The 15,170-nt window shown below is 46.4% G+C and overlaps 1 protein-coding gene across 1 annotated transcript in view; it reads left to right on the top strand.

Moving 5' to 3' along the window:
- The window catches only part of BARX2 (BARX homeobox 2), an 82,058-nt gene that overhangs the window by 58,399 nt on the left and 8,489 nt on the right, over positions 1-15,170 (top strand). The window contains exons 2-3 of the mRNA XM_005896983.2: positions 8,342-8,639; positions 14,000-14,084. Of these exons, the coding sequence (XP_005897045.1) occupies positions 8,342-8,639; positions 14,000-14,084 (383 nt within the window). The remainder of the gene's footprint in view (positions 1-8,341; positions 8,640-13,999; positions 14,085-15,170) is intronic.

Genomic DNA, 15,170 nt, shown 5'->3' on the forward strand with positions numbered 1-15,170 from the left:
AAAATTAATTAAAAAATTACTTATTTATTGGCTGCACGGGCTTTTCTCTAGTTGCAGTGAGCAGGGGCTGCTCTTTAGCTGAGGTGCATGGGATTCTTATGGCAGTGGCTTCTCTTGTGGAGCACAGGCTCTGCGGGCTTCAGTCGTTGTGGTGCATGGGCTCAGTTGCCCCATAGCATGTGGGATCCTCTTGGCCCAGGGATCTAACTGGTGTGCCCTGTGATGTCAGGCAGACTCATAACCACTGGAACACCAAGGAAGTCCCTATATGGATAATCTTCAAGAATGGTAAGGGAGGAGGCTTCCCTGGTGGTCCAGTGGTTAAGACTTTACCTTCCAACACAGGGGATTTGGGTTTGATCCCTGGTCAGGGAGCTAAGATCCCATATGCCTCAGGGCCAAAAAGCTAAAGCATGAAACAGAAGCAATATTGTAACAAATTCAATAAAGACTTTAAATAATGGTCCATGTTAAAAAGAATCTTAAAAAAAGATTATTCTTATAGACAAACAAGCACTGAACTTTGATGTCTGGTTGCCACTTACCCTCAGCTTAGACTTTTCTTAGTCCACCTTCAACACAAGATGAGGCACGTTAATTTTAACCATGCATCTCTGTTTGCCCTGCAATTTTTAGAAATTGACTTTGGTACGGTCCTGTGTGCCACCACCGTCATCCTTCTTCGCCTGCAACTAACCTTGGGAAGGGCTATGAATTGTTTATCCAGGTGTGCAAAACCACAGTAGTTATTTCTTCATGGTTTTAGGGGGACGTCACTGGTACTAGTGGTAAAACCCACCTGCCAATGCAGGAGACATAAGAGACGTGGGTTCAGTCTCTGAGTTGGGAAGATCCCCTGGAGGAGGGAATGGCAACCTGCTCCTGTATCCTTGCTTGGAGATCGCATGGGCAGAGGAGCCTGGTGGGCTGTGGTCCACGGGGTCGCAAAGAGTCAGACATGACTGAAGCGACTTAGCACACATGCACTGGCTAGATTAGCCCTCTCACCGATTTACTCTAGCTGTCTTGTTTTGCTGTTAGGGCATGTAAAGACCCCCACTTGGCAAAGAGAAGCTGGCATATTCTAGTGTTGCTGAATCTTGCTTTTCATGCATATGTGCAGAGGATAAGAAGAGAACGCATGCGTAGCTCACAATTAAGTCTGCTTTCTTGCTAAGTCCAACTTCCACTGAGCTCATTCACGGAGCATCAAACCATTGAAGTGAAAAGAGGAAAGAAAGAGAGCTAACGGCAATTAAATGCATTTCATCTGTATAGTAATCTACATGGGGAAATTATTATTACTCCTGCTTTACAGAAGAGGAAATTGAAACTAAGAAAGTTTTGCTAACCTGCTCAAGGTCCCTCCAGGAGTCAGTGAGGTCCCGTTCTTTCCATTGTCCTAGCTTACCAGCCAATGTGTAGGGATGTGAGTCCATGGGAGCCATTTGGTGTGGGTGGTTTTATGATTTTCCCCAGGAAACTCAGCCAGAGCTCCCCAGTTGTTCCACCGAGTCTGTCTTTTAGGTTAACTGAACACATCTCTACCCATGTCTCTGTGTATGCTGCCTCTGTTCCTCAGAAGCTTTCTGCGGGTATATAGGTCACACATTCCCAGGACATAAATCAGTCAAGCAGGCAGCTTAGAGATCCTTATCCACTCAGACCTTTGACCTTCACTTGTGTCAACCAGAATGTGGGTGTAGAGAGCCAATGTAGGGACTTGGTGTCTTGGAGGAATGGAAGGGGAACCCCTAGGAGGTGTATGGGTGCTGACATGGTGCTCTGGGGTTCAAGTCCTGCTGTAGCTAGGGGTAGACTGGTGTCTACCAGTGGGGAAGGAGGAATTATGTTGGGGAGCTGTGCCTGAAATTGGCCATTCTGGACTGTGCCCATACTTGGCCCAGTTGCATTCATGTGTGTCACTTCCACTCAGTTTGCAGAATCCACTTGGGCTTCCCAGGTGGCTCAGCAGTAAATAATCCAACTGCCAATGCAGGAGACGAGGGTTTGATTCCTGGGTGGAGAAGATCCCCTGGAGGAGGAAATGGCAACCCACTGCAGTATTCTTGCCTGGGCAATCCCAAAGACAGAAAAGCCTGGCCAGCTACAGTCTGTGGGGTCACCAAAGAGTTGGACAAGACTGAGCAGCTAAACAACTTGCAGAATCCACGCGATGGAACATTCTGTTTAGCCTCCTGAATGTTCCACTTCTTCCCAGGCTGCCGGGGATGTCCCTGAGCATCAGCCTATCACAAATGTGCTCAGGTTTTCTAATCCCAAAACAGTTTCTCAAAACTCTCCCACATTTGGCAGGCAGCTATTTCTAGGTTGACGGTACATGCAGTTACGTGATACCCATCTTACAGCCTTATTGGTCTGGGGGCTGGGTTAAAGAAAACAGCTATTAGAAGATGCATTCACTGTGGTCATGTTTATATTCCTTTTGTCAACTAAAATGTGTTTGTTTAAACAAAGTCTTTGGTTTATGACAGTCATTACTCCCTCTCAGTAGCAGATAATGTGCTCAAATTTCCCAAGTGTATGTAAATGATCCAGGGTGGCTGGGCAGCTGTCTTCAGTCAACATTTTCACATAGTGATAATTCTCAGGAAAAGGAAAAGGCATACTTAATACATAGTGTTATACATTATCTGCCTTCTCAGTAACCCAAGTGGCCCCCCTCCATTGTATGTGCTCATTTATCATTTCCCCTCTATTTTTAAAACCTAAATTCGATTTTTTAGCCAAAATGTAAATAGGGGGCTAGATGATTTCATAGGACTTCTGTGAGAATGTGAAATGGGAGTGTGTAAGTGCTTGGTGGAATGAAAGCTCTGGGTACTGTTTTGTTGGAAATCAGGTCATATATTAAAACAAGGAAAGACAGGGAGCAGCTGGCTGGAGTATATTTGGGCTCACTTTTCTGCTCTCTGGTTTGCCTCTCAGGAGACGCCCCGCTTTGCTGCACACACAGAACCCACCCTGTGTCCTGGTGCAACCATGCTGTTCTTTCCTTAGGGACACACATCAAATACTAAAAACACAATATGGTGTCTCACTGCGATTGTGTTTATTTACGATGATGGCCTCCCTGAACCCTCCAAACATTTATCAGCATCCCAGAGGCCCCGTGGGTATCTCCAACATCAGAAGGTGCTCTTTTCACTGAGTGAAGTTGCTCAGTCATGTCTGACTCTTTGCAACCTCATGGACTGTAGCCCCTCCAGGCTTCTTTGTCCATGGGATTCTCCAGGCAAGAATCCTGGAGTGGGTAGCCATTCCCTTCTCCAGGGGATCTTCCCAACCCAGGGATCGAACCTGCATCTCCTGTGTCTCCTGCATTGGCAGGAGGGTTCTTTACTGTCTGAGCCACCAGGGAAACCTACTGGGGGAGTACAATTTTGTTACTGAACCTGCATCAGAGTATTGGGTAAAGATTCCTGAAATTATAAACTTCGGTGGTTAGAATGTTGCCTTGAATCACCACCATTCTTCTGAAGTTTTTTATTTTGTTTGCGTTTTTTTTAATGTGAGGTTTTCATTGGGTTTAAACTTTGTGGAACCAAATATTATAAATCTCCAAAAGCCATTTTTAAATACCCATAATTGCTTTCAGCCTATAGAGACCAGGATTGTCAAAAGAATAATTTTTCCCAATGGCACCCCACTCCAGTACTCTTGCCTGGAAAATCCCATGGACGGAGGGGCCTGGTAGGCTGCAGTCCATGGGGTCGCTACGAGTCGGACATGACTGAGTGACTTCACTTTCACTTTTCACTTTCATGCATTGGAGAAGGAAATGGCAACCCACTCCAGTGTTCTTGCCTGGAGAATCCCAGGGACAGAGGAGCCTGGTGGGCTGCCGTCTATGGGGTAGCACAGAGTCGGACATGACTGAAGTGACTTAGCAGCAGCAGCAGTAATCTGTAAGGTCAGGGGAAGTCTAATACATTTTTAGTAGGATTTGCTTTTTTAGAGACTAACAAGTTGATTCTAAAATTCAACTGAAAAAATTAATGACAATAGCCAAAAAAGTTTTGTAGAAAGAATAAAAAGGGGAAATTTGTTCTATAATAAAACTCCCCAATACCCCACAATAATAAAAGTGGAATGGTCTTATAACAGGATCATATATTAGTTCAGTAGAGTCCAGAAACAGATACATGTATATATAAAGTAATCCATCTATTTCTAAGGCCCCATAGGACCCAGTGTATCTGTAGAATTCTACTCAATGACAACTGAAATCTGATTACAGAAGCCTTGAGCATGAAGATCTTTAGTATTTTTTAAAGGAATATATTCAAGGATTTTACCCAGTACACCCCTAAAATGTTTTTCAGAAATCCTCTCAAAGTAGTCTTCACTCTCCCCAAAGTGCAGACTCTCGGGAGCCCCCTCAAAATCTGCCCCTTTCTGTTCCACCCGGTTTCCTAACTCTAGCCTCCCCAACCCCACCTCCTCCTGCACACCCACCGCCCTCCTGTAGCAGCTGTACACCTGTTTATAACCATACTAATAGAGGGCAGCCCTTGAGAAGGGTGGTTCTTGTCCTAGTTTGGCTGCTTTTCTACAAAGCAGGAAGCTCTCATACTTATGGTGACTAAAATTCCCCAGTAGACTCTCAGAATTCTGATAACCAGAAATTCCCAACTTCATTTCTTTAGGAGGAACTTAATGTCTCAAAGCTGACACTTTAAGTAATGGACTAGTCAGATTTGGGGAATTGTTGGCTATCTGTTTAGAAAAAATAAAGTGACACGTCTATATTTTACCAAATAAACACTTTGTAACTATGGGTTTCAGTAGATTAGAATATACATTATTAGATTTAGAACTTATGTATATTTGTGAATATGTGCGTGCTAAGCCACTTCAGTCATGACTGACTCTGTGCAGCCCTATCTGTGGACTGTAGCCTGCCAGGCTTCTCTGTCCATGGAATTCTCCAGGCAAGAATAATGGAGTGGGCAAGAATAATGGAGTGCCAGGCCTTCCTTCAGGGGATCTTCCTGACTCAGGTATGGAACCCGTGTCTCTTAAGTCTCCTGCATTGGCAGGCGGGTCTTTACCACCAGCGCCACCTGGGAAGTCCATGTTTGTGTATACACAGGGGCAGTTATGGAAGTTTACCTCTAAGATTTGGGGTTGAAAACTGAGAGGGGAGACCTTTATTTTATATATTTCCAATTACTTTAAAGTTCTTTTATAACAAATTGTGTTACATTGGTAATGAGAAACAAAGTAGTGAATTTTGCCGGTGGTCCAGTGGTGAAGAATCCTCTTGCCAATTCAGGGGACACAGGTTTGATCCCTGGTGCAGGAAGATTCCACATTCCTCAAAGCAACTAAGCCCGTGTGCCACAGCTGTTGAAGCCCGTGCATCTACAGCTTTTGCTTAGCAATAGGAGGAGCCACTGCAATGAGAAGCCTGCCTGCTACCAGGAAAAGCAACCCCTGCTCACTGCAACGAGAGAAAGTCTTCATAGTAACAAAGACTCAGTGCAGCCATAAATAAATAAACAATTTTTTAAAAATAGTAGTATAAGAAGCTTTTAGATTGTTTCTTTTTGAAGAAGCAGCATTTCATAATGTATACAGATACAAAACCACTGTACAAGGTATCCTACTTTTTCTTATTATAAAATATCATTCCCAGATTCTTTTCTTTAAAAGAAAGAAGAAAACCTTAAGTGTTAGCCTTGTCTGGATAGTTATTGGAAATAGTAGCCCTTGATGATTTATTGTTTAACAACTTTGGTTTCTACTGGGTCTTATCAGACATGTGGTCAAAGAACAGGAGAAGTTACCTGTTTTCGTAGTTGTGACTGGGGTCTAAAAACAGAAGCATGGAAATGAGTAAGAAGAGAAATGCCAGCCTAGAGGAGAGAGCATACACATAGCACGCAGGAGCTTTTGTGAACACTAAACAAGTGTGAGTGTTATCTGGCTCAGATATTCGCCTTGCTCTTGTAGTGAGTTGTCGGGGCTGGGCTGAGTCCCAAAGGGCACCCCAGAACTTCCTGTTTTCGTCATATATCAAGATGGGCTCGGGATGAAAGGTGCTTTCATGACATTAGTATGAAAGTGAACAAGTGAAAGTGTTAGTGGCTCAGTCTTGTATCCTCTATCCATGGGATTCTCCAGGCAAGAATACTGGAGTGGGTAACCATTCCCTTCTCCAGCGGATCTTCCCAACCCAGAGATTGAACCTGGGTCTCCAGCAATGCAGGCAGATTTTTTTTTTTACCATCTGAGCCGCTGAGGAAGCCCCATATAAGAGCTTGAAGAATTCTTCGAAATTATCTCCTTTTACTCACTTTACAGCTGATACAACTGAGGCCCAGAGGGATAAAATGATTTCCATAGGTAGTGATAGTGACATTTTAAACACAGTTCTATGGAATAATGGAAAGGAAGGACTTTTTCACTTGAGCCTTAAAAGTATCAGCAAATAAGAAATGGTGCAGCCCTCAAGCCACTCAGCCCTGAGCCACTACCCCCGCCCCTTGGTGAGCCTGAGGGAACTCAGGAGGGAGACCAACAGGCTGCAGGCTGCCCATTACCCTTGACCACTGCAGCTGCCCCCAGCGGTGCACCCCGAGGGGGCTCAGGAGAAGAAGGAAGGGCTCAGCTATACTGGCCCCAGATAGCTGAGGTGCATATCAAAGGAATGACTTTAGTGAGTCCAGATTTGTTCTTCTCTTGTGCGGAAAAGTGCTAAATCCATTAACTTGGGATGTCTGTGTTTTCTCTCTCCTTCTCTTTTTAAAACTTTTATTGGAGTATAGTTGCTTTACAATGTTGTGTTAGTTTTGGCTGTACAGCAAAAAGAATCACCCATATCTATACATATATCTGCTCTTTTTTGGATTTCCTTCCCATTTAGGTCATCATAAAGGACTGAGTGGAGCTCCTTGTACTATACAGCCGGTTCTCATTAGTTATGTATTTTATACATAGTAGTGTATGTATATCAATCCCAATATCCCAGTTCATCCCACCAACCCTTCCCCCTTGTTGTCCATGCATTTATTCTCTACGTCTGTGTCTCTATTCATACTCTGGAAATTTAAGTTCATCTGTACCATTTTTCAAGATTCCAAATATAAGTGATCTTATAGGATATTTGTTTCTCTCTTTCTGACTTACTTCACACTGTACGACAGTCTCTAGGTCTGTCCATGGTTTTCTTTAGTTAATAGTAATCCTTTGATGTTGTGACCACCTAGTCTTTGTTGCAAATACTCCTATATATCCTGGCTCCTCCCTTACCTCTTCAGAGCAGTCCCTTGGAGCTATCTGCAAAGATGCTCCTGGGCTTCATGTCTTAAGAAAGTCCCTAAAATATAAAACATAACTCTCAACTTTTAGGTTGTACAATTCTTTTCAGTCAACAAAAGAGAAAACATATTTTTGGACAGGAAAGGTCTCCTCTCTTAAAATTCAGAAGAGGCACAGAACTGTCTGGGAACTACCACGCCTCACGACCCCAGCACACCCTGGGGCAGACATTGCTAATCAACCCCAGCTCTCTTCCATCAGCTGGACTCTGACCCAGCCTGAGAATCCTCCTTAACATAGAGCTGGAGGCAGCCACTATAACAGATCTGAATTTTCATGTGAATTAAAATCTTTTGGGCCCCTCTTTTCTAAATGATGCATCTATGTGATTCATGGTGTGGTAACTGCCCCGTAGTTCAAGCCAGAAGAACCTAGTTTGACTCCTAAATGTGCTTGTTTCTAGCTCTGTGACACCGTCTAAGTCCTTTAGCCTTTCTGGCCAGAACTGTTTTCTTGTCTCTGAAATGAGGGAGTTGAAGTAACTTTTAAGCATCTTTCTACCTCCGAAAAATGTTTTGATTCAATGTTTGTAGACTTCCCAGGAAGAATTTATACTTAGAACCATGTATTTTTTATAAAGACCGGAGGTGGTTCTCAGGTACTTTGTATATTACGAATCTATTTCAGATTCCTTAAGTCTTCAGTTCCTTGCTTTATCTGACTACTTCCTTCTATCTGCTGTGTCATTGACCCATATCTGTGAAACCAGAATTTGAAGATTCTAAAGGAAGAGATGAGGAAAGAGTCATTTAAAACCAGAGGGATTTCGGGACCCTCTTCTTTGTCCTGTAAGACTTGAATGTTCTCACCCATTAGGCTGATCTAACCTGCATGTGTTCTGTCCGCCCAGCCTTCCCCATTTATACCCGGTTGTGAACAGGAGGCCCTGCCAGGCAGACGGGTCTCACTGTGGGGTCCTCTGGGATCTCTGGCCCCCTTTCTCTCCCCGCCCCTGCCCCGCCCCATGTGACTCGCCTCCCTGTTTGTCTTCCAGGCCCCACTTCCCTCCGGGCATATCCTCTCCTCTCGGTGATCACCCGACAGCCCACGGTCATCTCCCATCTGGTCCCCACCACCCCGGGAATCGCCCAGGTTCTGTCCCGCCACCCGGCCACTGAAGCTGCCTCTGCGGAGGCCCCAGGCGAGAACCACGGGAGCAGCGAGTCTGAGACGGAACAGCCCACGCCCCGGCAGAAAAAGCCCCGCCGGAGCCGCACCATCTTCACCGAGCTGCAGCTCATGGGCCTGGAGAAGAAATTCCAGAAGCAGAAGTACTTGTCCACCCCAGACAGGTGAGGACACGGGGAAGGGACTGTTCCAGGAAAGGCCCTTGAGAAGGGAGACTCCTTTTGCTCTCAATGTGGCATGGAGGGCCACAAGGACTGTTCTAGGGTTTGTGCAGGACACTAGGGCAGGAGTCTGTCCATGTCTCAGCTCAAGTAATCTCAGCCTTGGTTAAACAAAAGCCAGCCCACTGAGTGCTTCCTAGGTGGTGCAGTGGTAAAGAATCTGTCTGCCAGTGCAGGAGATGCAAGAGACCCAGGTTTGATCCCTGGGTGGGGAAAATCCCCTGGAGTAGGAAATGGTCAACTCACTCCAGTATCATTGCCTGGAAAATTCCACAGACAGAGGAGCCTGGTGGGCTAATTATAGTCCATGGGGTTGCAGAAGAGTCAGACACGACTGAGCCATTAAGCACACACATAGCTCACCTGAATTCATCATACTTAGTCCCAGAAGCCTGCCTGATGCTGAATTTTTACTCCTCACTGCATCTCTGTATGTTAACTACTGCAGTACAACAAGCATGGTGAAAGTGAAAGTTGTGTCCGACTCTTTGTGACCCCATGGACTATACAGTCCATGGAATTCTCCAGCAGAATACTGGAGTAGGTAGTCCTTCCCTTCTCCAGGGGATCTTCCCAACCCAGGGATTGAACCCAGGTCTCCCGCATTGCAGGCAGATTATTTACCAGCTGAGCCACAAGGGAAGCCCAGCAAGCTTGTTTACCATACAACAAGCATGGTAAAGCTTAGCAAATGGTTGCCCAGGCGCTCAGCTGGGAAACAGGTTTGGTGTTTAAAACCACTGACACTTAGGATCAGATGCACTGGGACTAGACCTGGAGTTGAGGTCCATGATCTTCCCAGGCTTCTGCCTACCCTCCAACCCCCAACTGGCTTAGCAGGCACACCTGGCTTCTGCATGGCAGCCTGGATTAATGGGGCTGCGGAGCTGTCAGATGTCCTGATGAACTTGACAGGTACCAAGTCAGAACCATTTGGCTGAGACCAAGGAGGACCTGGATGAAGGTCTCTTCTTTAAACCCTTTTGAGATCTCAGTGAGGGTGGCTATGACCCCTGCTTTACTCAGAGGCTTCAGTACCTCCCCACTTTCTTTAATTTAGCATCTTAGCAAAGAAATATGCCGCAAGAGTGTATGTTCTACCTTGTTCTTTCAAACTCACTCTGGAATGACTGGCCTAATGTGTGACCCTGTTTATTGGAAGGATTTTCAAGGTACTTTTGCTCTTTCTTTGCTTACTGCCTTGTCTATTTCAGGTCTGACCCTATTAAAGAGAAGGAAAGGAAACTCAAATGCATTTCAAGCTGTTTATTAGCTGCTCGATAAAAATTTGAGAGAGGAGCTTGCAAGTCATTGATTAAAAGGGAATTTGTTTACTGATTCAGTTAGTTGAGCTCCCAGCAGCTGTGTGCAAGGCATTGTGGCAGGGATTATGGGTCCAGAAGATAGCAGACAAGAGACTTGCTCTAGAGGAGGTCACGGGGAAGGATGTGGCTGCAGTAACCACATCACGACTTGGGGTGTGGATGCCAACATGTTCCTGAGGGCTCCAGGAGCACAAAAGTATTGCTGAGTGTATCTGGTGGCAGCTGGGAAGCCTTCTCAGAGGAGGCAGCACTTCAGAAGCACTTTGATCCCAGGAGGGAGATCCCACAGAGGGAATAACGTGCGAAAGGCACAGATGTGCTGCTGGGCATGCTGAGTGCTCTGCAGGTGATAGATGTTTCCAGCTCCAGGAGTTGGGGGGTGGTGTATGGGGGGAGTGAGGCTGCAGAGATGAGAAGGACCCTGTATGTCTGACCAAAAGATGTGGACTTTGTTGTGCAGGCTGTGTGTCGGTAGCTGTGAAGAGCTGCGAGTGTTGTGGCCAGATTTACGTTTTATTTTTTTCATTTTTTATTTATTAAAAAAAATTTAGGCCATGCCCTATAGCATGTGGGATTTTAGTTCCTTGATCGGGAATCAAACTTGGGCCCCCTGCATGGGGAGCATGGAGTTTTAACCACTGGACTAGCAGGGAAGTCCCAAGATTTACATCTCGGAATCTTCATATTGCTAGCACGATACGTAACAGAGAGGGAAGAGTGAGAAGAGATCGAGCAGGGAAAGCAGGTGGACAGAGTCCAGGGAAGGTCATTGAAAAGAATTAAGGTGGAGACAGTGGGAACAGAGACAAGAGAATAGATCTGAGACCTGTTGTGAAGCCAGAACAACAGAATTTCCATTGGCGTGAGGCAGACAGCTGAGAATTCTGTGGCTCCTGCCTGGGCCACCAGGGAAAGAGGGACAAGCATTAACTGAAGCTGGAAGGCAGAGGGCAGAGTGAGTTTGGTGAGGAAAGAGTGCATTCTGTTTTGGACATGTGCAATTTGGGGCACCTTCAGGCAGAGGATGGAGGCAGGTCTGTGGTTTGGGGATTAATAGATGAGATCTCTGGGGCTTCCCTGGTGGCTCAGATGGTAAAGAATCTGCCTGCAATGAAGGAGACCTGGATTCGATCCCTGGGTGGAGAAGATGCCCTGGAGAAGGGAATGGGTACCCACTCCAGTATTCTTGCCTGGAAAATCCCATGGACAGGGGAGCCTGGCCGGCTACAGTCCATAGGGTCGCAAAGTGTTGAATACAATTAAGTGACTAAGCACACTCACGCGCGCGCACACACACACACATGGTGTTCTGCTATTCTGATGCTCCCTGGTGTAACGAAGCACCTCCTGCACTCAACACACGTGGAGTACAGGAGGTGGAGTGGGCATCTGGATTTATGAATCAGCACACTCAAAATGACATTCTAGGCTTATTTTAGAAGTTAGAATTTTTTTTTTTTAGCAGAAATGTTAGTTCCAAATCAACCTCCTGGGGCTTCCTGCTACCTGCCCAGGCACCTCTCAGGTGAGCTTGATTCACTTGCCTGCAGAAGAGGACCATCTGGCTGGTGTGGAGGCTGCCGCCCAAGCTGCCCCACCAGCTGTTCCTCACCTCGTACGTGACCGGGGCCATGAGCACGCCTCCTCCCACGGCGCACACCCTCTTCCCCTGTGTTTGTTTCTCCAGTCTCCTAGGTGACCCCATTGAAGCGAATTTGCACAGGGAAGTGAGAATCTGTAACGGTGGCAGGTAATGAGAGAGAGCTGATGACAGTGAAGTGTGTTTCTGGGGCCAGCATGAGTCAGGAGTGCATTTTTCCCAAGTGAGCTCATCCTGGTTTGCCAATGCTGTGGCAGAGCTGTGAACTGATCCTTCCATTCACTGATGCACCTGACGGCCTTAGGTGAACTGGCCAGGAAGGCTATGCAGAGGGGGGAAGCCCTCTGCCTCCAGGGAGGTCTGGGAGACCCGTGGGATGGCCCCCCTGGGCTCTTGGTGTTTAAATGAATAGCTACCTGGGATGCCAAATTGTGGCCAGAAAGGCTACGATGCAAAATTTACCTATGCCCCCCGAAAAGCTATCCAGAGATACCGTAAACTGCTATATGGTTGTTAATAACACTTTTGCTTATAGTGTACCCGCTGGGTGACAGGCATTGTTAGGTGCTTTGCATTAGCAGTTCTCAAAGGGTTTGGTCTTGGGACCCTTTTACATTCCTAAAAATTTTTGAGCCCTACTCCCCAGAAAACTTTTGTTGGTTAAACTATTGATATTTACCAAATTGAGTATTAAAGTTGAGAAAGTTTAAAAATATTTAGTTACTCATTACAGGATAACAATATTAGACCTATCACATTAACATAAATAACAGTTTTTAAATTTAAAAATTTTCCAAAAAAGTGAGAAAAACTGATCTTGTTTTCACTTATGCAAATTTATGTCTACCTTAATAAAAAAAGTTTAGATTCTCATATGTGCTTCTTGGGCTTCCCAAGTGGTGCCAGTGGTAAAGAATCCACCTGCTAATGCAGGAGATGCAAAAGGCGCAGATTCAATCCCTGAATCGGGAAGATCCCCTGGAGAAGGAAATGGCAACCCACTCCAGTATTCTTGCCTGGAAAATTCTATGGACAGAGGAGCTTGGTGGGTTACAGTCCATGGGGTCACTGAGTCGGACACGATTGAACGCACACACACCTGGGCTGCAGGGCTTCATTAGTGGGGAGGCTAAGGACTGCTAGCACAAGGAATTTACTGGCTTCAGTCTGTTAATGACTTTCAATAAAACTGTCAGCTTACAGTAGCCCTTTTACTGGGCAAGCAGATAGGTGTGAATGGGGATTGAAGCCAGGAGCTGAAGTCCTTGAAGGAAAATGGTTTTTCTTATTGGAGATTGAATTGGGCACTCTGGTCCAAGCAGGGGGTCTGAGAAGGGTACCTGGCATGCCAGGAGCCACACCTGGAGCCTTCACTCCTGTACCACTGGTCTTCCTGATGGTGAGGTGTCGCTTGTTACTCCTCAAGTAGAGAAAGTTGAAGCTGAGGTGCTGTGCTTAGTCGCTCAGTCGTGTCCGATTCTTTGTGACCCCATGGACTGTAGCTGGCCAGGCTCCTCTGTCCATGGGGCAAGAATACTGGAGTGGATTGCCATGCCCTCCTCTATGGGATCTTCCAACCCAGGGATCGAACCCAGGTCTCCTGCATTGCAGGCGGATTCTTTACCAGATGAGCTACCAAGGAAGCCCCAGGGAAGCTTGGGTGCAGCTGAGGCTGTGTACCCAAGTCCCTTGGCCCAGGCTGGTGGCTCTGCAGGCTACAGAGAAATGTAGGACCACGCTTGGCCATGAAATGGAGAGCAGGAAGGGGACAGATGTAATGTTCCTTTTGGAATCCGTAACAGTTGAGGGCAGGGATGAAAGATGAGTCAACCTGTCAAAACGTATTTTTGAGCCCTCGTTCTTGATTTAGAATACGGTAAGCACGTTTGTGATTGTGAAGGAAGCAGTGGAGTCAGGGAGGCAGAAATAACTCATGAGAAGCAGAGACCAGCGAGAACTCAGAGCTCCCTGGTTGAGACGTGACCTGTGCAGAGGAAGCAACCTTCAAGGGGGTTTGTAGAGATAGCAGGGGTTGGGGGTGGGGGTGGCGGGAGGCTTACCACCCGGAAAAATGGGACTTTACCTTTCCTCCCCAGTTTGGATTTGGGGTCAGAGCCTTCATTTTATACAGGATCAGAGTAAAGAGTCTGTCGGGTCAGGAGAGGACTTTGCAGTGAAGGTTCAGAAATTCCTTTCAGGTTCCATGTAGACAGTTCTTAGGCTTGGGCATCTATTTTTTAGCTTCACAGTTTCCTCCATAGGATTCTGGGAAGGAAAGCAGAGCTCTTTGGGAGGAACTGGTTTAATGGGGAGGTCCACATGTTGGTAACAGGCCTTCCCCTCTTCCTCATCATACCCCTGTCTCTCGTGCCTTCTAGGTTGGACTTGGCCCAGTCTCTGGGACTCACTCAACTGCAGGTGAAGACCTGGTACCAGAACCGCAGGATGAAATGGAAAAAAATGGTAAGAAAGAGAATAAGTCTTAACCATGGGCCCATCATGATCGGAAGAATTCTTACTACAGGGCTGGCAAGAAGGCAGGAAGGACCCTTTGGTGGATTGAGCTCCAGAGACTGGAAGGCCTTTTACCATGCTGGCTGGGAGGGAGGCCGTTTGAACAAAAGGATGAGCAATTCTTTCTGACCTGGATTTCCTGACCAGAAGGATATTCTTTTTCACAGTTTCATTGGAAATAAAAAGGAAGCCTCCAGACTTGTCTGTTGCTGCTTTTAACCCCACCTAAAATCCCACGGACGGAGGAGCCTGGTAGGCTGCAGTCCATAGGGTCGCTAAGAGTCGGACACGACTGAGCGACTTCACTTTCCCTTTTCACTTTCATGCATTGGAGGAGGAAATGGCAACCCATTTCAGTGTTCTTGCCTGGAGAATCCCAGGGACGGCAGGGCCTGGTGGGCTGCTGTCTCTGGGGTCGCTCAGAGTCGGACATGACTAAAGTGACTTAGCAGCAGCAGTAGCTAGCCTTTTCAAAGAACTTCCTTCCCACTCCCACCAATAGCTAAGAATAGAAGTCAGTCCTCTCTGTTTTTTAGAGGACATGTAGGGTGCACCTGCTCTTGTAGAATTCTCAACTCTAGTGGGCATCAGAGGAACCTGGGTGGCAGGTATGAATGCAGAACTCAAGGCCCTTCCTAAGATTCTGCTTTGCTGGCCCAAGGCAGGGAGTGTTAACTAGCACCCAGGTTCCTCTGATGCATATGGTATAGTGACTCTGATTTCCCAAATACCACTCTAGTGCCTTACAGATGAGTTGTTCCCTATTTGGTTTTTAAATGAATTTATATAGCAATAGAAGGGGAAAATGTGGAAGCAGTGACAGATTTTATTTTCTTGGGCTCCAAAATCACTGTGGACAGTGGCTGTAGCCATGAAATTAAAAGACGCTTGCTCCTTGGAAGGAAAGCTATGAAAAACCTGCTGCTGCTGCTGCTAAGTCACTTCACTCGTGTCCGACTCTGAGCAACCCCATAGACGGCAGCCCACCAGGTTCCCCCGTCCCTGGGATTCTCCAGGCAAGAACACTGGAGTGGG

The sequence above is a fragment of the Bos mutus genome, chromosome 29 (assembly GCF_027580195.1).
Source record: "Bos mutus isolate GX-2022 chromosome 29, NWIPB_WYAK_1.1, whole genome shotgun sequence".
In the NCBI taxonomy this organism is placed as follows: domain Eukaryota; kingdom Metazoa; phylum Chordata; class Mammalia; order Artiodactyla; family Bovidae; genus Bos; species Bos mutus.